The sequence below is a fragment of the Opisthocomus hoazin genome, chromosome 20, assembly GCF_030867145.1.
Source record: "Opisthocomus hoazin isolate bOpiHoa1 chromosome 20, bOpiHoa1.hap1, whole genome shotgun sequence".
NCBI classification, from domain to species: Eukaryota; Metazoa; Chordata; class Aves; order Opisthocomiformes; family Opisthocomidae; genus Opisthocomus; species Opisthocomus hoazin.
Window position 1 is genome coordinate 15672221 of NC_134433.1, and position 25779 is coordinate 15697999.

General features: G+C 42.3%; 1 protein-coding gene across 5 annotated transcripts in view; it reads right to left on the minus strand.

Moving 5' to 3' along the window:
* SYNRG (synergin gamma) overlaps positions 1-25779 on the minus strand; it is a 43339-nt gene that overhangs the window by 4895 nt on the left and 12665 nt on the right. For 3 of the 5 annotated variants that reach the window (XM_075439897.1, XM_075439900.1, XM_075439899.1), the window contains 14 exons: positions 24337-24414; positions 23640-23836; positions 22525-22773; positions 21538-21674; positions 18923-19041; positions 18685-18747; positions 15290-16240; positions 5985-6590; positions 5464-5627; positions 4997-5050; positions 4171-4267; positions 3748-3896; positions 850-960; positions 362-397 (listed from right to left, as the gene is read on the minus strand). In XM_075439897.1, coding sequence (XP_075296012.1) covers positions 362-397; positions 850-960; positions 3748-3896; positions 4171-4267; positions 4997-5050; positions 5464-5627; positions 5985-6590; positions 15290-16240; positions 18685-18747; positions 18923-19041; positions 21538-21674; positions 22525-22773; positions 23640-23836; positions 24337-24414 — 3011 coding nt within the window. The remainder of the gene's footprint in view (positions 1-361; positions 398-849; positions 961-3747; positions 3897-4170; positions 4268-4996; positions 5051-5463; positions 5628-5984; positions 6591-15289; positions 16241-18684; positions 18748-18922; positions 19042-21537; positions 21675-22524; positions 22774-23639; positions 23837-24336; positions 24415-25779) is intronic. The other 2 variants (XM_075439898.1, XM_075439901.1) reach the window with 1 other exon arrangement.

Below are 25779 nucleotides of genomic sequence, written 5' to 3' on the forward strand. Positions count from 1 at the left end.
AGCCCAAAGTCAACATTTGTAGCAAAAAAAAAAAACCCCCACCGTCCCCCCTCTTCTGCGACAGACACACAGGCAGCTACCAATTCAGAAACTCACTGCAGTGAATTTTCTACCACACAACAGAAGTAGCACAAAACCAGAAAGCTATTCACAAGATACGAGCATGCAGACGAGACAGGGGGGAGGCTCTAGAGCATGTTAGTTGATCAGATCAAGTGTTACGGCCACAAAAAATGACTAGAAGAAAAGGATTCATGATTGGTACAATTGAGAATGACAGCTGAAAGCCCATTAGCAGCTCAGCCTTCCACACTCAACTAAGAATGATTCTATAAAGTATGTGGTTTTTACAGATTCATACTTTTCTAGGAAGCTCTTCCACAGGTTTCTCTTCTTTCTGAAATAACGTTGAAACCAAAAAGTCAGCAAAACTGCCGATATACGTTAACTGGTTGGCATTCCTCTGTACATATCCTGGGATTCCCTCCCAGCTCTGCTAACTGCCATAGTCCCCTCCTGGTGATCCTCAGAGATACATTCCATAAAGAAAAGTCATTAAAATATTTTTAGATTTTAACAAATACATACACTTTTTAAGTCTTGGTATCCCAGTTTCTTCCCCATTATGAGCAGTTTAACTCAGCCCTTTGTCCACATCTGTGTCACACCCACAGCCCAGTGACTGCAGGACACTGACTACTTGAGTCCCACCTACAGGTCAGATTTTGCCTTTGCCAATTCCAGTTACAAATTATAGCCGTGAAATTTTTTTAAATACACCCAAGGCCCAAATGAAAGCCCAAACTGTAAATTAAAAATGAGTCTAACAGTAGAGGCCATTATACTTACTTTACTTCTTGAATCCACATTTAGGAGGCACACACCACAGGCAAGATCTTGGGCATTTTTAATCCCTGGACGCAGCATACAAGAAGAGAAATCCAGTGAGTTTTCATCTGGCTAAAGAAACGAGACAAGAAAATTTAAGCATTTTCAGTGACTGAAAAAGTTTCAGACATCGTGAGTAAAATTCTCGATCTGGTTGCTGCCGAGAGCCATGGCATCGCACCGGCGACACGGCCGAGAAGACACAGTCCATTTTCTCATAAACTGATGCGTGATTTAATCACAGCCATTTGCAATCCTGCTATGCAATCTCCATCAGCATCAATTTATAACACTCAAGCTCGTGAAAAAGGGCTAGACTACAAAGGAAGGAATTCTTAAGTTCCACATTCCCACATCAAAAGGGGAAGAAACTCCTCAGGAAAGAGCCCAGGCGGCGGCCGCGACATTTCAGCTGCGGCGCATTGAGACCTGGACGAAGACAAACAGCGGTACGCGCCGACTGTTTGTGCAGCTGCGAGGAAAGGCGGCATCGGCCAGCACAGCTTTCACTGCTTTGTATTTGAAGTGGTGTCTCTATCGGTGTTTATTGTCCTGAATTCCCTATTATTGCCTGATCAAAAAAGGGCAGTTGTTATTCTTTCTGAAGGTTTTTCTGAAGCTAGAATGTGGCACAGCAGTACAAAATGGGATATTAAGGTTAACCACACCACAGAAGAATTCAGGTCACCAGCCGGACGCAAGCTCAGGCTAAAGACAGGCAAAGGTTGGGAGAATAAGCCTGCGAAGAAGTAATAAATGAATATAGTCACTTTTCTGTGCCACAAGACAAAAGATAATTTAAACTTTGCAAAAGGACGGTACAAAACTGTTGAAGTTTTGCTTGAAGATAGTCATGTAAATAAAAACAATGATTAGAAATGCAAGAAGCCTAAAGCGCCCGGTGTGCTGCCAGCACACGTGTGCTCTCCATCCACACTCTAGGTATGCTGATCACGCTCCCCTGCTAGAGAATGGCTAGAGAATAATTGGAATCCTGAAAAAAAACACACTTTAAGTAGATCAATCAAATTAATAAAGGCACTCTAATATTTGTTTACCAGATGCATGAGTGAAGCAAATGAGAAGGTCATCCTGTAATTCGCAGTGAAAAACCACAAGGCTGTGCATAAAATTACCTTGTAACAACACAAACATCCTTTAAAAGATAAAATTAACCTTTGCAAGCACATGCCTCTGAGCTAGAATACTTCAACCTAATTGGCACTTCTGCATCATTTGGGATGGGTGGCTGCAGCAGCCAGGGAGGAAGGTGCGGGTTCCAGCCCTCCCAGTGACCCAGGTGGAGGAGAGGAACAGGAAGGGACGATCTGGAGAGCCACGGGCATCCCTGGCTCTTAGCGAACTTCAGAGGCACTCTGCGTGCATGAGAAGCCATTACTCACAGCTCCTAGCGTGTTTAAAATTTATCTGGACTGCTGCAGCTCGGAGAACATGTAGCCAAGCTTTGGACTTGAAGGTAATCCCTATAATCTTCCAGGGAAAAGCACTTTAAGAACTAAATGTTAATCCACTTGCTTAAATCAGGAGAGGATCCCGATAGCTTTTTAGATTGTTACTATCAGCAATGCCAGAGATCAAACGGATGAATCCCAGTCTACCAACTTCATCTGCCAAGCAGTGAAATACTGAAAGTGTAAATTTTATATTACGACAGGCTTTGTGCAACACAGGACGTCACCAAAAATACCTGCTCGCCACCGCCGCTTGCGCTGGGGAGGCTTAAAACGTGTGAAAGGTGTGTAAAAAGGAACCGACCGTTTCCAATACCCGTTTTGCAGGGAATGACAGCGAGCTGAAGGTGGCCATTTCAAGCAGAAACCAAGCACTCTGGGCCTTATTTATAAACAAGTGTTCATCGGGGAGCAAAAATCTTTCGTGGCCATAGTTGTATTGCAAGAAGGAAGCCACAAATTAAAACATTCTGTGAAAACATAACTATGGTAATGATCTACTTATTGCTGCTTGATGTGATGTACTGATATTAACTGAGAGTTAAAGGCTCCTTAGGCGTGTACTGAGTTAAAGGGATCCGATATCAAGCACCTACAGATGGACGATTCCCTAAAAATATGAGTTTTGCCGTGGTTAAAGTAATTTTGCACACCATATTTCCTGCAACATACCCACAAAAAAAAGTGCAAAGTATTTAATGACAAGGTGATTTTTTTGCCTTCTAATTGTGTGTACACTGGAGCTGGCCCTAATGTGCCCCTCTGGTTCCGAGTCCCTTTGCAGACCCTTCCCATGGGGTGCTCCTTCCTTCAGACAGCCCCTCACCGCCCCTCCTTGTAACGCTAGCCCAGCTGTGGAGAAAGCTCTCGAGCTCCCACCAGGCTGTCTCAGAGCAACGGAGCTTTTTCTGGCAGTTCTATTCAGAGGAGGAAAAGCTATTTAGTCTGTAGGAGGAACCAAAACAAACCCAGGCACTTCCAAAGGCAGAGGGAATGGAAAACAGTTCAGTTATTCCTGCGTTGCTACACTGTGTGCTCTTGTGTTGTGAGCATGAAAACTAATTGCAGGGATATAACAAAGACGTGTCTACGTTATTCTGGCTTCATAAAATGGCTTATTTAATTTTACTAAATTTCCTTTATTGCTGAGGTCCACAGACGCAGAGGATACCATCTAAATCATTAAGACACTGAGAAAGATAATATCGTGCCTGCACATAAATAACAGTTTTCTCACAGAAAGCTTTAAGCTGGATTGCATAAATAAGCGCATTTCCATTTTGCAAGAGAAAAATACAGACTGTAAAGTTACGACACCCCATGAAGTCACTTTACATCTCATTATGACGTTTCTTTTAGTAAAGACATCTCTTATTTTTGGTCTTACCGTTAAAGCAGCGAGGGACATGAAGCTGATGAGGTTGTTCCACACTTTATCAATATCCTTCAGCAGCTGCTGGAGTTTCTCACTACAAACAGCAGTTGCTTTGATACCCAGCTCAACTCTCTTTGTCACTCTGTACACTTCAACAACCCCTGTTGATACAAAACACGCAGTGGAGGATGGCAGAGAATTCACTGCAAGCACAGGTTGACTTGGAAATAGCACAAAATAGGCACGGCGCAGGAAAGGTGGTCACGGACGGTTATTTCAAAGCAGCAGTTACATTTATGTAGCAGAAGAGTTGTTCGTTATTTTGATGCAGGCAAAGATTAAGCTAAAAAATAATACCATTTTGGAAGCAGTGATTATATCTTTCTGTTCTTCAGAGAACTTTCAATGTAAGAGACATGGTGAATTCAAACATACCTAGTAAATATTCCATGCCTTGAGCAGACTGGATAACTTCAGTGCAAATGGATGAACTACTTATTCCATTCAAGGTATCATTTGCTTTCTTTATGACCTGGTGGAAATAAATTTCATAAAATGATGGTGTTATCTACCTTAAAATATTTATTATGAACAAGATTGCCCCCAACAGAAACTGTTGTACAAAAAATAAGGTAAATTAAATAAGAAATAATTGCCAGACTCCATCATGTTTTTATATATTCACCCTGTAACTGTAAGTAGATCAGGCGAAAAGTATGAACATTTAAAACCTTAATGTATTCCCCCAAATATTTTCATTACCCAAATAATAGTTTTAAGAGTCTGCATGCATTGCCATCTAGTTTAATAACAGCATTCACAGCTCTGGCTGTCTAATACTCAAATGCAAAGAAGAAATTTCAAGGAAAACGCATCTGGCCATGAAACATCTGACACCCCTTACCAGAAGAGGAACGGCCTCTCCGCACAGCACGTTGCACAAGCCCGTTTCTCAAAATCTGCTGAGGAGCCAATGCCCCGAACAACACGCCTGCCGGGCACCCCAGCCACAGGAACCCCAACCTACCCAGTTCACTTGAAAATTTAGGCATAAGCCAAACGAATCACAAGCGACAGGGAGATTAGCATGGGATCTTCAGCCGAGGGGGTAACGCTTCTGCTGTGTGACAGCTTGGGGTTTAAAAACTGTAAGCCACTGGGGCTGATTCCCACCCTCTCTATGCCCGTATGGCCTCAAACGCCGAACGGAGCGGGAGCTGCTGCAAGGAGGGGAAGGTTTCGGGGCAGACGGTGCACTTACTTGCAGGGCACTCTCCAAGCACCTTTGCCATTCGTACGCATACCTCTCACTTTCCTGTTTGAAAGAAAAGGACAGTCTGAATCTCGTCCCTACACACGTTTCCCTTTTGCCTGTCACAGTAGACATACAGTAGACAGGTATTTTAAGAGACTATTTGCAGATTAGCTATGATAACTTTTAACATACATATTCCTCATTTTTCCCCTATTCTTTAAATAGTCTCTTTGCACCTGAACTCTAAAATTTGATTTCTGGGAGTTACAACTAGTTTCAGAAGGAGGAATGTACATGAATGGGCAAAAAGTCTGTATTGCACATATCATATCTAACCTTACCCAGATGCCATCTTAGAATCATACCCTAAATTCAAATAGCTAAAGTACCAAAGAGTTGGGATACAGAACACCCTTAATATCACGCTGATGAAAGCCATTGCTGATTTACTTGTATTCCAGGTAATTCCTTACCTCAACTTCCCCAGTTAAGTCTTTGTATTTGTCTCTGATGACGGGCAAAGCAGGTTTCTCACTTAGAGTATTTGAACGATCTCTAAATGGCTGTTCCAAAACTGGTAAAGGTGAAGAGCGACTTATTTCTCTGTCACCTAGGCTTAAACTCCTTTTATGAGACCCTAAAAAGTTAGGATAGAAACAAGTTATTCTTTTACTCATAAAGGCATGGACTACTTAAAATGAACAAAGTGGTAGCAAGGGATGCATCACTACTCCAGAAGAACAAAGCCTTCTATTTACTTGGTGACTGGTGCAAATTTCCCCAGCTCCTCAACTCTTACAATTTTTTGGCCCAAAGGTTTTTTTTCTCCTAGAACAAGACCTGCTCCAAACGCAACAGAAATCAATGAGAAGACTCAGGTTGTTTCCAGTAGTATTTGGCACAATCCCCATTGGCTAATTTGTAATTTGATTAGAAAAATTAGCCTTTGATAAGCATACCCCTTACGAAGTTCCTGCCCCCAGAGCAGGCTTACCTTGAACAGACAGGTCAAAGGTAGCCAGCTCACTCTTGATCATTTCTTCACTAGATTTCACCTTGCCTTGGGAAGTTGCCACCAAGAAGTCAAACTTGCTGATTTTTGGCTTTTCACTTTGGAATTCTCCAAAGTCATCTGTGGACTCTCTTCGCAGTTCAGAGGAGATACCGCTGGCAAGCAGGTCTGCCTCCGGATTCGTGTCAGCGGCTGCTGCGGCATCCTGTGCTTCTGATGAAGGTCTTGCAAAATCACCAAAGTCTCCAATGTCATCGTCACTTGGAGCGCTGGATATCAGTCCAGAGTCTTTAAAGTTTGCAAAGGCTGCAAAGGAAACATCCTGTAAAGCATCCTCGCTAGAAAAGGTTGTCACTTTGGAAACTGTTGTCATGGTAATGTTTTCTGAACTGCCAAACAAGGTCTCCTTCTTCTGAAGGACAGAAGTAGCTGCAGAGGATCCACTTCCTGAGGACTGGACAAAGGAGGAGAGCTTCTTGCCCTGCTGCTGACTGTCGTCTTTGTCGGACCAGTCATAGCTTGCCAGGCTGCTGACCGCAGACCCGCTGTTATAGCTTCCAAACGGGGCACATTTTAAGTCATCTGTATCTGAGAAAAACAAACCCCTACAATTAGAAGCTGAAGTTCAAATGTTAGTTTCTCTACACTGTATACAAACAACAGCAACTTGCTAGGAGTCTTAAAGAACTGCAAGAGCAAACACAGTGAAGTGTTCTTTTAATGAGGCTGAAACCAGAGTTCGCACAAAAATAAGCTGAAAAATACCTAAGCGTTTAATACAGAATAATTCCCCGTTGAATAAATGTAAGCCTTGACCTTTGAATATTGCCTAATATTTTAAGCTGAAAGTCACCATCCCATTATGGGTAGTGAAGAAACACTAAAAAAAATAAATGTTTCTAGACGGTACAGACTGCACAGATCACCAGTTCGGGTTTCTGATGCTGGCTGCAGAATCTACAATCAAAATGCAAACATTACCAGTGCAAACAGCTTATCGCATTACTTCATCTTATCAAAACCAACCACACAGAAAGCTGGGCTAACTTTCCCATTCCCTCCAACAAAGTATTAATACACTTTAATTTTATATTCATGCTTTGATACAAATAATGTATAAAAATGCGCTGCAAGAATTTTTAAAAAATAGAAATCCTGTTTAAGCTTATCACAGGTACTGCAGTGCTGCACGGCCGACTCTTCAAACTTACAGGCTCCAGGAATGAGATGAATATTGGAGGATCGTGTTTTAACTTTCACAAACTATTTATTCAGTTAAATATAGAGAAAAATCCAATTATTCTGCAGAAAGCTCCAAACATTTATACTCACCTGGCAATTATATGGGCCAATAGGTTCTTCTCACTGCCGTGAGCAGGTATGAGATATAGCCCGGGCGCTTACATGAGAGCCAGCAAGGGAGCCTGCCCAGTGACCAGGGTCTGCCGGGCTTTGTCCGCCACTCATTCAACTGATCCCTCACGTTTAGACTGAGACTGATCCAGAGCGAAGGCACAGAGAACCAGGGGCTGGGTAGTTCTCATTAAAGCATTAAAAAAAAAAAAAAAGCCCCACTATACAAGGTTTGGCATTTGTTTTCCAGCATTAACAATTGTCAGTTTGGATTAGACATCCAGCCGCTGCTCAGTGCCTAGGGGCAAACGGGCTCGAGGTGAAGCAAACCCCAACCAGAAAATACATCCTCCCAACAGCATTTTAGCTGAGATCTTCCGACAAACGCTACGGTCTGAACTGGCTGGCACGCCGTCACAGCAGCGTGCGCGGAACACAGCCAGGGTGGGAACAAGCTGACTCTCCAGCTGCCCTCTTTACTCGATCTGGCCACACCAGCAAGCCACTTCAACAGAACATTTCTGCCTTCGTTTATTCACTTCACCGGAAGGGGAGAGCACGCTACGCTTTCGGCTGCTTTCCAGGCATGACCCACGTACACAGCTAATTAAGAAGTCCAACAAACGTACAATACAGTGATAGAGTTTCATGGCTACTACTACAACAGGCCCCCTGCGACGGGGCAGCGAGGCGTGGCGTCTGTCAGATCTTCCTAAGGGACAGTCCTCCTGCAGCCGCTGCCTTTGCACGTGACAGCATCTCGACAACCAACCTGAGCACCCTGCATCCACGCAGCGAGATTTCAAAGTGCCATTCGAATATTAAATTTGTAGAGCAAGCAGTTTACAGAAGGGTAAACAGACGAGAGATGAAATCACCTGCTCATGGCAAAACTGAATAGAAAGAAGGCTCCGAGGTGAAAAGGAGCTGACTTGCAAGGGATCGGTAATTTATCACAAGAAACCACACCTTGTGCTCTCAAATACACGGTTTTGTTTAAAGAAGTTAAATGAAAGCTTCGCTGGCATTAAAGAGAGCGCCAGGATAACCTACAAAATGTTAGCCAACTGTAATTAATCCTGGGATCCTGGACATACCACAGCGTACCAGGCAACCTCTTTTTTTTTTTTTTTTTTTTTTCAATTTGTGTTGACTCCAAAGCCCAGCAAAGATTTAAGCATCGCTATTGTTTCGGTGTTCAGAGGAAATCAAAAGAAAGAGTGATGATCCTACTGTGAAGACCTGCTCATTCACATTCTCTTGTGAATGATTTCTTTGATAACCGCTAAGAGTTTGAGCTGAAAACACGCCCGAAAAGACCAGGTCAGCGACTCCTCTGGATCTGATCCCGACTCGGGGACGGGCAGAATCAGCAGCGGGCTGCGGCGGGACTCCCGAGCTCCCCGTGCTTCACCTGCAATCAACAGGTCGTGGCAGGGAAGGCAGAACATTATTTTAATTATTCACAAACTAAGATTCAAGATTCTCTGTGCGAATTCAGGCAGACACGAAACCCATCCGCACAGGTATAAGAGCCGAGATTAAATGCAATAATTCAATTCTATAAATTTTATTTCTTTGGGTAGCTACGAAAGGATTACGCCAGTGAATAAGCTTTCCTAAGAGTATTATATTACAGGAAAAATACTGTGGTCAGAGACAAAGTGTTTACAGCTGAAGCAGTCTTAAAAGGATTTATTGAAAAGCATGAAAAATAAGAATGTAGGTGTAACTGTCCAGAATCCAAGGCAAACGAGCTTTTGTAAGAATTTTGATTCTACTGCTAACAACCCCAACGTTTTGCTACGCCACGCACTGCGTTTCACAGAATCTGTGTGGCACAGGTTGGAGGTTTTGGAACAGAGGAAGTCAAACCGTCACCTTTGTCAGAGCCACAATGCAGCTAAAGGCTCCTCGGAGCTCTTCGCACGCTCGCTGCACAAGGGAGAGGCGCGTTCTTCCCCCGCCAGGTAGCAGAGCCCCTCACCACCCGGTCAGTACGCGAAGCAGCAGCTGACATGTGAAAAGCACTTCTTGGCTGACCCTACAGAGCTCTTCATGCTGCAGGTTTCTTTATTAGTGGCAAAAAGATTGTTCTATTAAGCAATGTTAAGAACTGCTCCTCCAACAGCCTTTTTCTTAAAGACCACAGGTATGTCTAATGAATAAAAGAGCTCCAGCTAAAGGCTGCAGTTATTGCCTCTGATGTAATACACAGCTGCATTTTGCTGTTAGTGCAATTCCAAATTTAGAGAGATGCATGTGTATCGGTGCTATTTTTTTTTCAAAGAAAGAGACGCATAAGTGGGGAAAAAAATGAATAGCTTCGAACTGAGCATCAGACTTAGCACAGAGAGATGCTACGGAGCTTCTGCCATTTCCTCCTGCAGGACACCTTTAGTAAGAACAGAATCTGAACTGAGAAGCATCCAATTTTTTCTAAAAAAAACAAGCAAAGACTAGGTCCATTCAAAAGTCTATGAAAACGCTTTGTTTTGCGGATACGCCATCTCTTTTTTGTAAGGTTTAAAGTGATCTCTTGGTTAGCATTTTTTGGAGAGTCTATGGCAAATTCCTTGGCGAAGCAGAGCAAATCTGGAACTGAGCAGGCGTTAGGAATCCTATAATCCTACCACAAGAGATACATACACAGAATTCAGTGAAATATATTGTCATAAAACAGTATTCCTTGGTCATCTCAGTAGTAATTCTGTGGTGTTTTTCAGAAACAACACAGCAGACTGGAGTTTAGTTCTGCTATGAAAACCCAAAAGCTCTTACTGCCAACAGAGCTAAAGCCACATGTCACTCGCACCGTCCGCTTTGCACTGGTCACACCACAGAACACACCCCAGGTTAAACAGACGGGATGGAGAGTCTCAAAGCACTTACAGTGGGGGCATGGCTGTAAAAATCAAAGTCCAATCCATTCAAATACACGTAACCACACTTCCTTTCCTTAAAAACACTTTCTAGCGGACCGAGAATGGAAAAAGTGATCTTCACAGTGTCAGGTTGGAGTGCGGCAAGTTTCCGAAAGGTTCGGAAACAAAACCTAATTTGTGTTTCTTCCAGCGCAAAAGGTTTGAAATATTTACCTTTTACTTTCCATCCATTCCAAACTATCGAATCCCCAGCCCAGGCTGCCTGGTCATCCCCTGGGGACAGCTACAGCTACACCAGCCAGCCACGCAGCTGCTGGCGAGAGGCAGGGCAACAGCTGCCAAGGAATGTACGGGAGAGTACTGACAGAGGATGAAATACAGTTAAAACACTGTTTCCCAGTGTTATCTCATCTACAGAGAAACTTGACATCCTTCATTTGAGCCAACTATAACAATTTATTTCAGCTAACAAGGATTAAGTTATGGCTAGAGGCAATTTACAAGCTGGAGCCTTCAGTGTCAGCAGTTTGATCATCTAAGAAAAACCCTTCATAGCATCAGTGACACTCTAAAGAAAACTGAAAAAGACCATGCAGAAGATTATAATGTATTTAGTGATTTTAATCAACATAGGAGACTTTCAAGTTCTTATATTTCAGTTTATATTAAATTCTGATGGATACGCATAGCTCCTGTGTCATTTTTGGGTTGTCAGGGTTATGCAGGCGGTAGCCAGTTCTGCTCCCGGTAGAACAGCATCCAGGCACCAAGCCCAGAGCTGTTCCACTGGGACATCACCAGCAGCCGGAGCAAGCAGCCCAGAGGCTGAATGGGGACGGGCACCACCCCCTTACCGCTTCCCGGGGGGCTTCACCTGGCAAGGGCGGAGATGAAACTGGAAGCATACGGAGGCTTGTACGTACTGCTGCTACCTGTGCCACACCTATCAGCAACCAGGGACATTCAAAGCCCATTTCTCAGCCGGCGAAGTCTGGAGCAGCGTTGACGAGAAGGGAGTTACTCCCATTTACTTTCGCTGAAGAACGGCAGGAGCTAGCACTGCTAAGGTGGAAACTGTCGAGAATGCTGACTACAAGATAAATAAAAATGAAGGACAAAGTAGAGGAGAGCCTGCAAACTTGTGGAATTAACGAATTTGCTAATTATTTAATTACCATGGTAAACAATGTTTCACAGCAGAACAAAGATCCCCTGAGCTCTCACTGGAAGCGGGGAGAGGGCTCGGCTCAGTCCTGCAGCCGCCCCGGCAGCCGCTGTGTCCCTGCGCCCGTGGGCCCCGCTTGGGAGGCGTTCGGCAGCACCGACGCACCCTCCACAGCTGGAGGCCAGCACAGGATAAAAAAGCGCTGGTAAGCTCTTCTGTTTGCAGAATTACACCAAATGAGAGCAAGCAAGTGAATCTGACTGTCAAGTCTGGACAAAAACGTAATAAAGGATATTCCTGCACGGTGCTCTCCCTCCTCCAGGTGTGATTAACTGAACAAACACTAAGAGTGCGAGCCCTGCAGAATTCACTCTCTCAGGTTCATGTTCAAGCCTTTGGTTTCAAAAGCTTTAGGGCTAGGCATAACCTACTGGTTCTCCAGAATGAAAGAGGGCTGTTGGGTTGGTTTTTTCCTTTTTTTTCCCTCTAAGTCTCTCAAGATTGGTGTAAAGAAGAAAAAAAACATATTCTGGTTTCTGGACTGGTTTTTGCTTATGTGGCAAGGAACCACAGAAACCAAATTTGCACTGGCGTAACGCTTTAACTTTCTTCCACATCTCCATTATTTTTAGCTTTTTACCCTTGTCTGCTCATCTGATGTTAACCCCAAACTGTTAATGGCCCAGGATTTGGAGGAATTCGAAGCGACATCATCACACGACACAGATCTGCAGCGGTCAGTAAACCAGGACTTCCCCAACAGAAAAAGGAAGCAGGGCCCTTGACTCTGGGGCAGCGAGTAGCTCACTCTAGATTAGCTAAATAAATATCAGAATATTGTTTAATGGGCTCCTGCTCAGAAAGGCCTAGACAGCAACACATTTTTTCAGTCAGTCCCCTTCACAAAGGCATCTCCTGTCCTTGGCTGGCAGCAGGGAAGTCCAGCCGAGGAGACAACGGGACAGAGCAAACAGTACTTCTGTCTTCAGCCCGAACTACCACCGTACCCTCAAAACCAACTCACAGAAACAACCCTGCCATCCACACACTGCCTCTATTCAAGCCCTCTCAAAAACTGCTCTTTTAAAAAGTCTTATTTAGCCTGATATGTAAAGTTTCAGAAGTGCACAGGGAGAGAGGCCAAAGCATTGGAAGAGGAGAAAGAAGCTCACCCACACGCCGCCAGCTGAAGGGGATACTATAACTTTAAACTTTGTGTTTTTCAGGAAAGAGAGATACACTGCTGGTTTGCAACAAATCACACACATCCCCACATTTTCAAAATATGCCAAGATAATATTTATTAACACAGCAGGACTTACAGATCACAAAAGATAGTGATACATAGGAGCTCGTAAGGGCGTTATCAGAATAAAGCATGCAGGTCAATACTTGCAGAAGAGAGATATCAAAGCAGGTCTGAGAAGGCACATTCACACAGGAAATGTTTAGTTGAAATTAGACATTAGAAAAGCAGCAAAAAACCTGAAGTCGATTAAAATATACAGAGATCTCCAATAATGCCAAAGAAAAAGGTACTTTACAGATTTGTAAGTGCAGCAAATGGATAACCCTTTGAGAATACCCGGGCGAGGGTATGCTCTCTCTGCGACGTTCAGCAGGACGCAGAACAAGTTCGGTTCATACAACACGACGAAGTGCTAATTAAAATGCTTTCGTCTTGGAGTGGAACGTAAATTTGGTTTAAAAGAAGCAGCCTGGTTGAAACTAACAGCATGCAGCCAGTGCTCAAAGGGTTATGCGAAGTAAATGCAAGAGAGATCAGGCAACATTAGTATATAATCTACCTTCCCCACAAAGAATTATAGCAAAGTTTAAAGAGACAGTATCCCCTTTGGAGAGAGCAAAACTGAAAACCTTTCTTCCCTCAGAGACCAAAGTCCATCGTCTGGGAAGCAATGGTTTCTTTCCAACTCCCAGCGTAAGCAACCTACCTATACCTGGAAGCCATGCGACGTGCAATCTCAATAGCCAAAGGATAAAGCCCTCTGTATCGGTACGTCAGAACAGCCAGATCATTTACCGGCACCTCCGCCCCGCTGCTGCTTCCCTGGAGCTGCTACACGGAGCTTGCAAACACCCGGTTCCCAGTGACTAGTCTCCCGTTTCTCAGCAGCGAGGATGACAAAGGGATACTGTCCCTTTTTGACATTAGATTTACAGATCAAAGAAAATTAAGAGAAAAAAAAAAAATCTGCTTTTTAACTTATGTAAACTGAAAAAAAGGACTTGAACATCAGCAGTTCATAGCTTGAGATGCATCAAACATACATAAGGGAACACAGGAGCACAGAAGTAATCGCAGCAGATCGTCCAGAGCACGCTCCGCTACGAGATCGAAACCCAGCTGAATGGAGTAAAACTCTCCCCATGGAAAAACATCTAGCTTGGCACCATAGGAGAATACAGACTTAAGTTTAATAAAAATAGCTTCTAATCAATACTTCAGAGTTCAAAAGTTCAGCAACAAGCACATGATCGGCTAACCCCTTTACACAAACCAAAAAAGTCTTTCCTGCCACAAACGGCAATTCTTCATCACTGATTTCTGTGGCAAAAGCTCACATCCTGTAGAAGAGCTACATAAGTCAAACTACCACCAAAAGAGGCTAGAAAAATATTAGGAAAAAGTGCTTTCAAAACCAAAGTAAACATTCAAGAATACACTGTAGGTGCTACGTTTTTGACAGCTCACTCGACTTGGAATTTTACCAAGCAGTAATATGAAAATTAAATGTCTTTGCTAATAAATTATTCCTGATATTTTTTACCCTGTTATAGAGTATCTTCCATGTCAAAGTTGCCAACTCAATTCTCTCCCCTACTTAAAAATATCATATAATGCAAAATTACAGTACTGTGTATTTTCTCTACCCATATCTGCAAAAATGGAAGAAATATTTCATATGGAAATAACCAATTCTTGCAGTAATAGCTTGTACGTTTACAGTTTGTATGCTCCCCGCCCCGTTCAGAAAAGCCTCTGACTGCGTAATACTTGTCGCTAGAACACAGTAGTGGTTCACATGTTATTGAAGGCCACAGAACATTTAACTACATCTTATCTTCCTATGTACATATGAAAAGAAAAAGCAGGACACTTGGGAAATCTGTTTCGTGATATGCAATCGGATCAGAGGCGGTCAATTCACTCTCAGGAGTATTTTCATAAAGGGAAATTAAAGAAGGTGAAAACCTGATAAGGATAAAGTGAAAGTCCCGTGGTTTTAAATTTAGGTCCAAAAGCTATCAATCTTGAGACTAGCATTTATAGGCCCTTTGCACAATTACTCCAATGAGGGTTTTAACTCTAAAAAGTATATGCAATACTTCTACCTGCAGTCCTGCAAAACACTGGCTACACCGATTAAGCCCCACCGTAACGGGAATATACTAGTGTTGTTGATTAGACAGCTCTTCATTAACAGCACAAATTAGTGTTCTGCCTACCGTTTTAGAAGCGCAGAGCGGGTTAAGTCCCCAAGCCAAATGCTTTGTTGGAACCAAGAGATTAAAGTGAGACTCTCTGCCATCCATCTTGCTAATATAAATGGAATGACATTGTTTGCATTAGAAATTTTCCACTCGAACCCTTTAAGTGACACTAGCTAACAGGTACCAGTAATATGATGTTGTCAAATCTCAAAAATAGACTGGCATGGAGTTCAAACTGTTCAATCTACTTATAGTCTTCTAAGACAAAAAATAAACACTGCCCTGCTAAGGGGCTGTTGGCTAGCGGGTGCACGGATTTCGAAGTCCTTCACTAGTGAAGGACGAGTGCATAATACTGTAACTCAGCACAGAAGAACACTGCAATCTCCATCACCTACGTTACCAGAGCAATCTAACCAGTTCCTCACCTGCTGCTGGCGGATGCTGGCCACTAACTGTTGGCAAATCCAAAGAGCTATCAGACATGACATGCTTAAGATCGCCTCCCACATCAGCCAGCTTCATGTCAAACTGAACAGACAACGCATCTTCAGAATCCTCCTTGCCGACACTGCTGCCACCAATAGAAGGGAGATCCAGAGACTTCACAGAAGCAGAGTCTTCTTTGGCCTGCTTGAAAGCTGCGACTTTATCCACCAGGGACTTATCCGCGCTGTTGCACGTGGAAGAAAACTTGTTAGAGTGAAAGTCGGCAAAATCATCATCGCTCTTCACTGAAGAAAGCGTGTTGTCCTTCGCCTCCTCAAAGCCTGCTCCAGAGCCTTCAAGAGAAAGCTGTTTGAAGATATCGTATTTGGTGGGCGTAGCAGCAGTGACAGAATTCTGCCCACTCTTCACCGTGCCGGCAGATGAGCCAGACTGAGGAACAGGACCGGCCTCCAGCTTAAGTGCATTGTATTTGTCATCTGGTTTTTGTTCGGAAAATCCACTGCTATTGTTGAAAGCCATAAAATCTGCAAAGTCATCTTGTCCACTGGCTGATGCGCAATTAGAAAATTCCCCAAAAAGGTTGAACTCTCCAAACTCATCACCTAAGCTTGAACTTTTGCTGGGTGCTGGCTGGGCAGTGGCAGATGGAAGGGGAGGTGGAGGAAAGGAGCCCGATTTTGACGTATTAAGTGCAGGTGGAAAGGATGGCTGCTTGTTTTCTCCAGTAGAGGAAAAGAGATCCAAGTCTGCTAGATTCAAAGAGGTCTTTGCTTGTGTTTGCTGTTTCGACTGAACGGGCAGAGAAGGGAAGGATGTAGGGAAAGTTTTGTCTTTTGTAGGTGGCTCTAATGGTGAGATACTGTCAGCGGTTTTAAAATCTGTGAAACCATCATCGGTTCCTGCAGGCTTGAATTCTGCAAGGTTATCTCCTGAGAAAAGAAACAATGAAAAACCAGTAGTAAGACACTGCAGCAACAACAAATACATCATACTCACACCATGCAAGCAAGCAAATTATTTCATGCAATGTCAGAAGTTTTTATGCAAACTATTTAAATTAAGACCTCAGGACGCACGTAGAACTGCAAACTCAACTTCTACGAACCACACAAGTTTCAAGGTCAGCGATTCTAATATTCATTCCAGCAAACACTTCAGTCTTTCAAGTGGCCTCAAAGTCATATTAAATTCCCTTTACACTGAGTTACTATCAAAACATACCATGACCAACAGATTCAAAAGGTGATCAGTACTGTCTCATGCAGCTTCCGCATGAGTTCTTTTTCCCATGTCATCCTTCCCGTATTTGCCACGCAATGAACGTAACCTTGAATTTCACTTACACCAATGTGGTATTTGTGTTCTTACAGAAGCAATTCTCCCCCTTCCCTGCCTTCGAAGCATTGCCCAGATGCAGTTTCTTCACAGGGCATCAGCAGATGGTTGAGACAAAAGCAACCCTGCTGATCAGCTGAAAGGGGAACATGGCCGAGACCAACCGGACTCGCCTGGTGGCTGAAAGCACTTTCGAGAAGAGTTCTCTGGAAAGGAGGCAGCCAGCCAACAAGCCTATCCAGCTGGGCACCACAGGAACCCAACAGGTGGAAGAGACAAAGCCCCAAACAGAAAAGAATGCAAGGTGGTGATCCTAGCGTGTTGGTTTAGAACATTTTTAAGCTCTCATTTTAATTTACCACACTTCCCTTCTGTCAGGTTCACCTAAACAGACAACAGTGTTAAGTGATCAGAACTTCAGTAAATGCAATATAATTCGGGCATCTTCCAGCTTCTCCTAAGACTGATTCCAGTTTTACTAGGAAGCTTGGAGACAGACTTCCACAGGACAGTCAGCATGCTTCATCAGAAGATGTGCAGATCTCTAGTTCAACTACATACTGAATGTAAGAATTAGAATTTAAACCTGATTAGACATTAGGTAGCAATGTTTTCATTGAATTTACAGTAAATATTTTGGTGCACTGATTTTTTGAGTTTCTTCCTGTCTGTACATAATTACTCTTTTTATAAAGCATTTTCTTTTGAACATGAAAAATGTTGAGTTGTTTAACCCATTCACCAGCACATAGGTACTTAGAGTACTTATAATTTTAAAGTAATTATGCATACTGTAACACAAGTGTCCAACAAACAGATTTTGTTCTATTTTAGAAGTACACCATTAACATTTAATTCTTAAGCTACCACACAGTGTCAAACTTCAAATTAGTTTAACCAAGATTTAAAAGAATACTCTTTATAACGGTAAAGGACCACTATGATACCTGACATATTCTTCCATTCTCCCCCCCCTCCAAATCAATTCACTCGGCCCAGCAACAATACAAATATTCCTGAAATTGCTACTGACTGATCAAAGCTAAAACATCACAGCAAACTACACTTACTGATGAACTGCAAACTTTTCCACTAGAAATGTAAGCTGGTGAAAGGGTTAAGAGCGGTCAGACCCAGACAGCAGGCAAATATAGTAACTTTATGTATTTTAGAACATGTACGGAAAGAGACAAAATGTTGTCATTTCATTTCATTGCATATATTTAATCCCGAAGAGGCGCTAAGCATGAAAACCTCAAAAACATTACAGCAGTTTCAGAACTCAGCATCTGAAAAGAAGAATTCTGTCTTTGAAAAAACAAGTTAGGAGCGAGCTCGGGTAAGCAGTTTTACCCCAGAATCTAAAGCTGTCTTCCAATAATGAAACAAAATGCTGGGTATAACATAACTCTGTGGAAGTCAGGTTAAGTTAGTAACGTGTTTATCTTCTGATCTGTCTACTATTAATATATGGAAGTTTTTCCCCATCTGCTTAAAAAGATGAGATTACCACTTCCATTGCATAGATGAGTTAGATACAGCTGGTTCTGCAAGAGGCTTAGGGAGACTCTGCTTTTGTAATTACACAGGTGTTGCACCTCAGATGCCAGCCAGGTTTTACTTTTCCCAATCAAAAACAGCTAAACACAAATTTCAAAGTGATCAGATTTATTCTTTGAGCACCAGAGACCATGAAAAGTTTAAATTCTGCCCCAACAACAGAAAAAAGTTGCGATTTTGTCCAGTAGCATCTTGTTCTGCCTTCTAAGAATACATGACCGCTTAGTTAAAATTAACAAATTCCAGACATATTGTTATTTTAAAACTCAGAAGCATCCAAAACAGATGCCAACTGTCTAGAAACACAATTTGTAGATTATTTCAATAGTATATTACACTGTTTTGTCAGGATACTTCCTGCTAAGTTGTTTAGAGGAGCAGAAGCACCATTATTCCAGAATTCTAGCAATGGAAATTCTGCAGCTCAAAGATAATCATGAAAACATGTTAAAACAGCTCCAAAAACCATCCTGCTTACCTAGGTATTTGCTCTCTGATGGTTGCTCTAATTCACGGAAAGCACTATACTTGTCTCCACAATCTAGTGAATATAAGAAGAGGAATACATTTACATAAAGATGCCATGAATTCATATTGTAGATTTTACATTGACATAATTGCTTTGATTTTTAAAATATTGTTTTATTCAGTATCAAAAGCAAGGTATGAAATATTGCAATAAATTGCTCATAGTGGTTGTATATTTTTCCTTTTACCTGTAAAGGTAGCTGTACTTTCAGATGGCTTCTCAGCTGCAATTCCTTTAAACACAGCATACTTATCAGTTGATGAGAGTGTCTTAGTACCTGGGAGTGGCATTAGTAAAGAAGGAACACTAAAAACAGAAGAGAGAAAAGCAAAGTTCCTTAATTTATCCATAAGAAATCCACATTTTCAAGTTTCATTTAAAGAAGTGCCTTATTATGACTACACAATTCGGATCACTAAACCTAAGCTTGTACCCTAAGGGGTTCTTCATCAAGAACCTGATGTAAACTACCTTGATATCTACTAAGAATAAGCGCAGGTAGACAGGCAGCTGGGTAACTGATGGGTGAATTCAGACTTTCTCTCACCTAATTCTATTTCTTTAGGCCAGAAGTCAATTTTCACCCTTCTTGATTTTAATTTGCACCCAAACATGAGCAAAACACTCCAGAACTTTACACCACAGGAATTCTCAGCCCAGCAGACAACAAGCACATGGACATGCTCCAGGAATCACTGCTCTTTAATTTATCAGTTTGCTCGGGGCAGTGTAAGAACAATTCTCCCTGATAGAACTAGATACAGTAAAGAGTTAAAACTGCATGGGATTTTGCCAGCTCCATACTTTCAGCTTATCTATTTTTTATTATATTTCATTACATATTGGAAAATTAAGAGACTAAAGTGGAACCACTGTTCAAAAGGAAGGAAAGGATAACTTTGAATTTCTGTCAGTGAAAATCACCAAGGCTAGCGAGCTATCTAATCAGCAGAATAAGCAGCAGTCCACAGTTACACAAGCAAATCTTTTTGCACACAAACATGCTCTACTTTATACAGTAAAACTGCCACAATAACTTAACACCATGTTAGCAACTGCTGTAAGATTTAGAAGACGTTCTGCGAGAGCTTTGCTTGCCCTCCACACAAGCCCCCTTATCAGATCTTGGCAGCTCTACAGAACAACATCCTTTACATATGAATGATGCATTTTACCTCTCATTTATGTCATTCAATACTCTGCACATTGAAAATGTGAATGAATTTCTACGGCTTTGGCCCGAAGCAAGAAACTTTTGAGAGCCATTTAAATCTCCTTATCAGCAGCCTACAAGCAACATACAAACCCTGCACTTGCACACACGTGCTAATGGTGGTCCGTGATGCCTGCAGACAGACAGCTCAACGACAAAAAATATAGCTTATGGTAATATAATTAAATTTCACATCACTGCAAAACAGGCTATTAGATATGCAATCTTGGCAAATGTAATGGTTAATCATCTGTACTCTGCAGATGGCTTTTTTTAAATAAAGCTCCAGAAGCAATGAGACTATAGCTCATTGTAACATTCCGTTCAAAACTGAACGCTTTTACAACTGAATAAAGAGAACTGCTGCAGTGAAAAAGAAACACCGGTTTTAAAAATTATTGTATTTTTAATGATCCCCTACTTCCCGTTGTGGAATTTACAAACAACGTTTCTGCTAAAACTTTCAGTAACAGAATAGCTTTAATTGCAACATGACGTCCAACGCAAATTAAGATATACTTAAAACAGAGCATCTTCAGACGCATGTGGCATCCACTGACATCAGCAAAATTCAATTTCTTACATACGCTGTGCCGAATGGCATTCTAACAGAACTATTTGTGCTAGTATCCCCATTTGACGTCACTGGTGAGGAAGCAGCCGGTGATCACTGCTTACCTGGAAAGCGCTCGTTCCGTCTGCAACGAACAGTCAGTGCACTACACAGAAAATTCGCATGCCTACTGTCAGCCACCTGGGAGGTACGTACAAGTTTGCCATGTGCAGTAAAAGGAAACAACGCTGAAATTTTGTAACCACAGGACTTTGAAAGATTAATTGCAAACTCTCAGAGGGAGTAAACATGCTTGCTTATTTTGTAATACAGAATTTGCCTGATCCGGAATTACGTTTTGGCAGTCTCCCAGCTGAAAAGCCAAGACTGCTGAAGTCTGAATGAGATTTCAATTGAGATTTATAGTCAGTTATTGGAAATTTAAAGCACCGGCCAGAGAAGCGACAGAAATAACAAAAACCCTCTCCACTGCAGTTCTCAGTCATCTGAGAGCACAGCGTCATGCTCTTTGCATGAATTTTGGGGTCCATATTCAGGACCTGAAGACAGATCTTGATGTCAGCAAATGGTTTCTATCAGCTCCAACAAACATGGGGTCATACTTTTAATGGAAGCACACAGCACTAAACGCAGAACTCCTCTGTCCCAGGGTATTTTTTCTGAATAGCTTTACGTAAGATTTTTGCCTGAATGCACAGTATGAAGTAACTTTCAATTGCCTGTGCAGTAGTATAAACACTTGGAAACCTATCCCCATACCCTGTAAACGCAATTTACCTCAGCGTGATGACTAGAATGCTAAAGAATGGCCAACCACCTCTGGCACATCAAATGTCTTTTTTGATTCAGAAAGCCTAATTGTAGTTGTAACAACCTTCAAAAGAAACTGTCAGAGTAGAAGTCAGGTGACAGAAGAAAATTACAGGCTAGAAAGCTACCCACAAAAGAGAAAAAACACTTTATTTCTTAAAAGTGTTCCAAAATACTGAAGGGGTGGAAATCAAAGATCTGCTACCTGCTCCGGTGCTGCGAACTGGCTGCTTTGGAGGAGCCAGCTACATCCCCTTGGAAATCAGTGAAAGAGTCATCTAGTGAGCCAGACTTTGAAGCATCTTGGAACTCCTGGAAGTCATCATCTTCTGGTTTTATTACCTGAATCACAAACAACATGTAAATTGCTATATTGTTGTCTTTTCAAACTGCCATATGGCATGAAAGCAGTTCAGAGTACTGTCACTGACTTAAGCGGAAAAAAAAAAGCAACAGACGGAAACAACCTTTCAACATTTGCACGCAAAATTAGCATGGTCAGTGCTTCCACTTCGCCTGCACCTCACCCCATTCAAAGCACACTCAGGGTGTACAGGATTACAAGTAGTAGGCATGAAGAACAGCTGAAAAAGGAACTGCTTTCACATTGAATGTGTTACTGATCTTAGCCATGTAATCTTTCAATACAGGATAAATATTAGTAATGTAAGTCAATCAATAAATTTAAATCAATAATTTTAAATCAATATACACAGCAAAAGCACCAGAAGAAATATCTTCTGAAGAAGGGTGAACCGTATTTGCAAACAGCAAAATTTATCCCCCAACACGATTTAGAGTGTTGCAAACCAAAGGTTTTCACAGTTCTCAGCTTCTCCTGAAAACTCTGACTTCTTTTACCATCTAACAGTGTCTGTGGTATAGCTTAACCAAAAATTCCATTTTATGTGCATTACAAAACCCTAACTACAACTAAAATCCTCTTTTGGTGCAATTAGTTTGTCATGGAGAATGCTTTTGTACCTCTTCTAATGCCACCAGAAAGAAACAGACAAAATAAAAGGAAATCCTTAGCCACGTGACTTCATGTTTTCAGACATCACATGCTAGATTCCAGCTCCATTTTTTGCTGTTTACTTCGAGTCTGTTGTCATCAGGTAGCTCTGAAAAAGTCAGGCTAGTTCTTTTTCCAGGACAAGAGCGAGTGGCCAGGCAAGAGGGGCGAGCTAACCTGCGCGGGCGCGTAGGGTGCCCCGAATCCTCCGGAAGGCTGTGCGGCAGCTCCGCCCGCCGGTGCCGGGATGCTCATGCCCAGCACGGCCGCCCCGATGCCGAGAGGCACGGAGACCGGCGCCGCGGAGGGCATCAGAGGCTGCTGGCTCACTGTGGCAGGCAGCGGCATGGGAAATCCGGTTAAAGTAGGAACGGGGGCAGCTGGAAACTGGTTTAACACATCAGGACTCACGGCAGGTATTCCTCTCTGCAAAGGCAGAACAGCAAAGACAACCAAATAAACACAACAGAAAGGCACGTTGCACTCTCAGCTCCCATTCCTGGCTTGTATCACCGAAATCATGAAAGAGCAGCGCATGGTCAAGCTTCAAGGAAACCTTCCAAACAAAAACATGCTATCAAGAGCCTGTAAACTGAATCTTACTCAACACCCTGACTGCTGGAGTTACACCAAGGGTAACGATACCCACCCAGGTGGGCAGAGGCTTTTGACACCATTCTCGTTTGGCTTTTAGTAAAGCAACCCAGTAAGCACTGGCAACCAAAGCTATGCTAAACCTTATGTGCACTGCATCGTCTTTCCTACACAGCACTCCCACAAGGTACCTCAGCTTGGTTCTTCACTGCTCAAGATATTCTTGCCTTAATTTTCATACAAGGCTGGTATTTAGAAATAAACTGCTAAAGAGATGACACTATGCTGACAAAGAATGGAAGCCTGAAATTAATACTCCACTGGTTCAGGAGAGAGGTAACAAGTCTAGCTATTCACAGACTAAGGGATACAGGAACCATATAGTTTGAGGAAAACAGATGTGTATTCAACAGAAGAGACAGTACTTTATACCAGAAATACATATACGTGTGTTTGGTAAGTATATCTAAGAACTACCTTCAACTGACACTAAGAGAAAGGAGTAACTGAAATGTAAGCGCAGGGGATGAAATTCTAATCCCACTGAAGTTTCCAGGGGAGTTTCTCCTCCGGACTTCAACAGAAGTAGTATTTTACTACAGGCGTGGTATACCAGCCACTTGCGCTAACTCGCAATCTATGGCAGATTAGTAAAGTGACGTGCCTTTCTGCCCCGATCTCCAACGTGTCAGTCATACCTGAGTTACTGCTATCATAGCCAGGACAGCGTAGAGCTCTTCTTTTGTGAGCTTCCCAGGGGTAGTACGGTTGGCCAAAGCCCATATCTGTCCAAGGGTCTCTCTGGGCAATCCAGACGACATCAGGATGGGATAGAGTTTAGCTGTATCTATTCCAGCAGGAGTCAAAGTCGTTTCTAAAATTTTCTTATACAACTCTGTTAAGAGGGAGTCAGTATTAGGCAGTGACAACTGCTGTTTTCAAGTGAATTTAAGATTGTTGTTCTATTTTGTCTGAAACTCAGCATTATATGAAATTAGTAACACAAAGTGTACAATCAGGCAACAGCATTTTGGCATTGTATTGTATAGTGTTACTATGTTATTTGCATATATAAGATAAACAGTCTTAAGAAATCAGCCGGCTTAATTACAAGACATGCCAAAAACCAGACTACCCATGAAAGCGATATTATCAGCACGCAACCTCTGCTAGCATAATCTTCTGTCATCACACATTCTACATTAAACACTTAACATGCTTGAATAAAATCCATACTTCCTCAAATGCAGATAAAGGCACCATAAACACAGAAAGTATGAAAGATATAGGATTCATGTGATGACTGAAGAATAATGCTTCGATCAATACATGGCAACGTACGTACGTTCACACCTTACACTGCCCACTTGGCTAAACGCCCACTTGCTTGTTTACCTGGGACCAAGCTATCGTTGTAAATCCAAGGAGGCAGCATTTGCTGAATTGGGTCCTGTGAAGGGAATACTCCAACTCCTAAATGTATTCCATTCAGTAAGAAAAAGACAGACAGTTGTATTAGGACATATAGATTCAGAGTATAAAGATTTTAGAGACCAGATCATAGCTGGTCAGTATCACTTGGCATTTCAGGCAAAGATTTCAGATAGGAATCACTGTGCTCAGAGGAAAAACAGCTACTGCAGGAATATGTATTTCAAAAATAATAACTAGGATGACTTGTCAGTAACAGGAAGAATATATTTATATACATAATGAAACAAGGAGCTCCTCATTCACCCACCTCCCTCTTAATTTCTAGTTGTACAGAAGGTCAAGTCTCTTTGTCTCTTACAACTACATAGCAGCAGCTCTGTGCCATATCAGATTTAGTCTTCCCATCAACTACACGCTATTCAGACTACTTGTGGAACAAATAAATTCATACCTACCATAAACCCCACAATGTCCCACCAGAACTTCCTTATCAGGGAAATCCACAAACAGCATATTAGTCTGAATCTCAGCAAGATCTTCTCTCATGTTCACAAAAACGTACCCATTGCCCCACTGCTCCCAGCCTCCAGATCCAGAAGACATCATCGCCGCCTTCACTACCACAGGCTTTCATGATGCTATCTGTCACATTTTACTCACTGTGATTCGGTTATTTCCTCCTCCACTGTGTAGACTCTTCCTCTCAAGCCTCACGGTTTTACTTCCTATCCAGCTACCCCTGCACAAATTTTATCTTCATCTTGGATGGAGCTCTGACGAAAGTCAGAATTGTTTCAGATTTCATTCTCTTTCCCAGTGCCTTTCCATCTCCTTATCTTCCACATCGATTCTCTCCGGACTGCAGTCTAATTTCTACATCCCACAACTCCAAGCACATTTTAAAATAAGCAATTCCTTCCATTTCACCAACCAAGTAAAACAAATTTGCTACTTCCTCCCATCTCATTATTCTTCAGCTTTAACCACCCTTCCACACACTTCTGCGTCCTACCAATTCTTGCTTCTCACCCTTGAATCCCTCTGATAAAATTCAGCCCCTTAAACATCAAATAATATGAGAAGTGAAAAGGAACTCTGCCATATTTAGTCATTAGATAGGAGAGTCTTACTCAAAACTTTGAAAACACCCAGGTGACTAAGGGTCTGCCAGTTTTCAGCATTATCACTTAAATACTAAACTTCTGTTCCTCATGAAGTACTTCAACTCATCCTTCAAAGCCTCCTTAACAATATTTGGAATTATTCTTGACTACTGTTGCTCTACATAATCACTTCCAACACCCTCGTCATCTGCAGGCTGCATTTAAACTCGCCCTGTCTTACACCCTTAAACCAGTGTCATCTCCTGCCTCCTCTCCCCCCCACAGTTTTTTGTTTAAATCA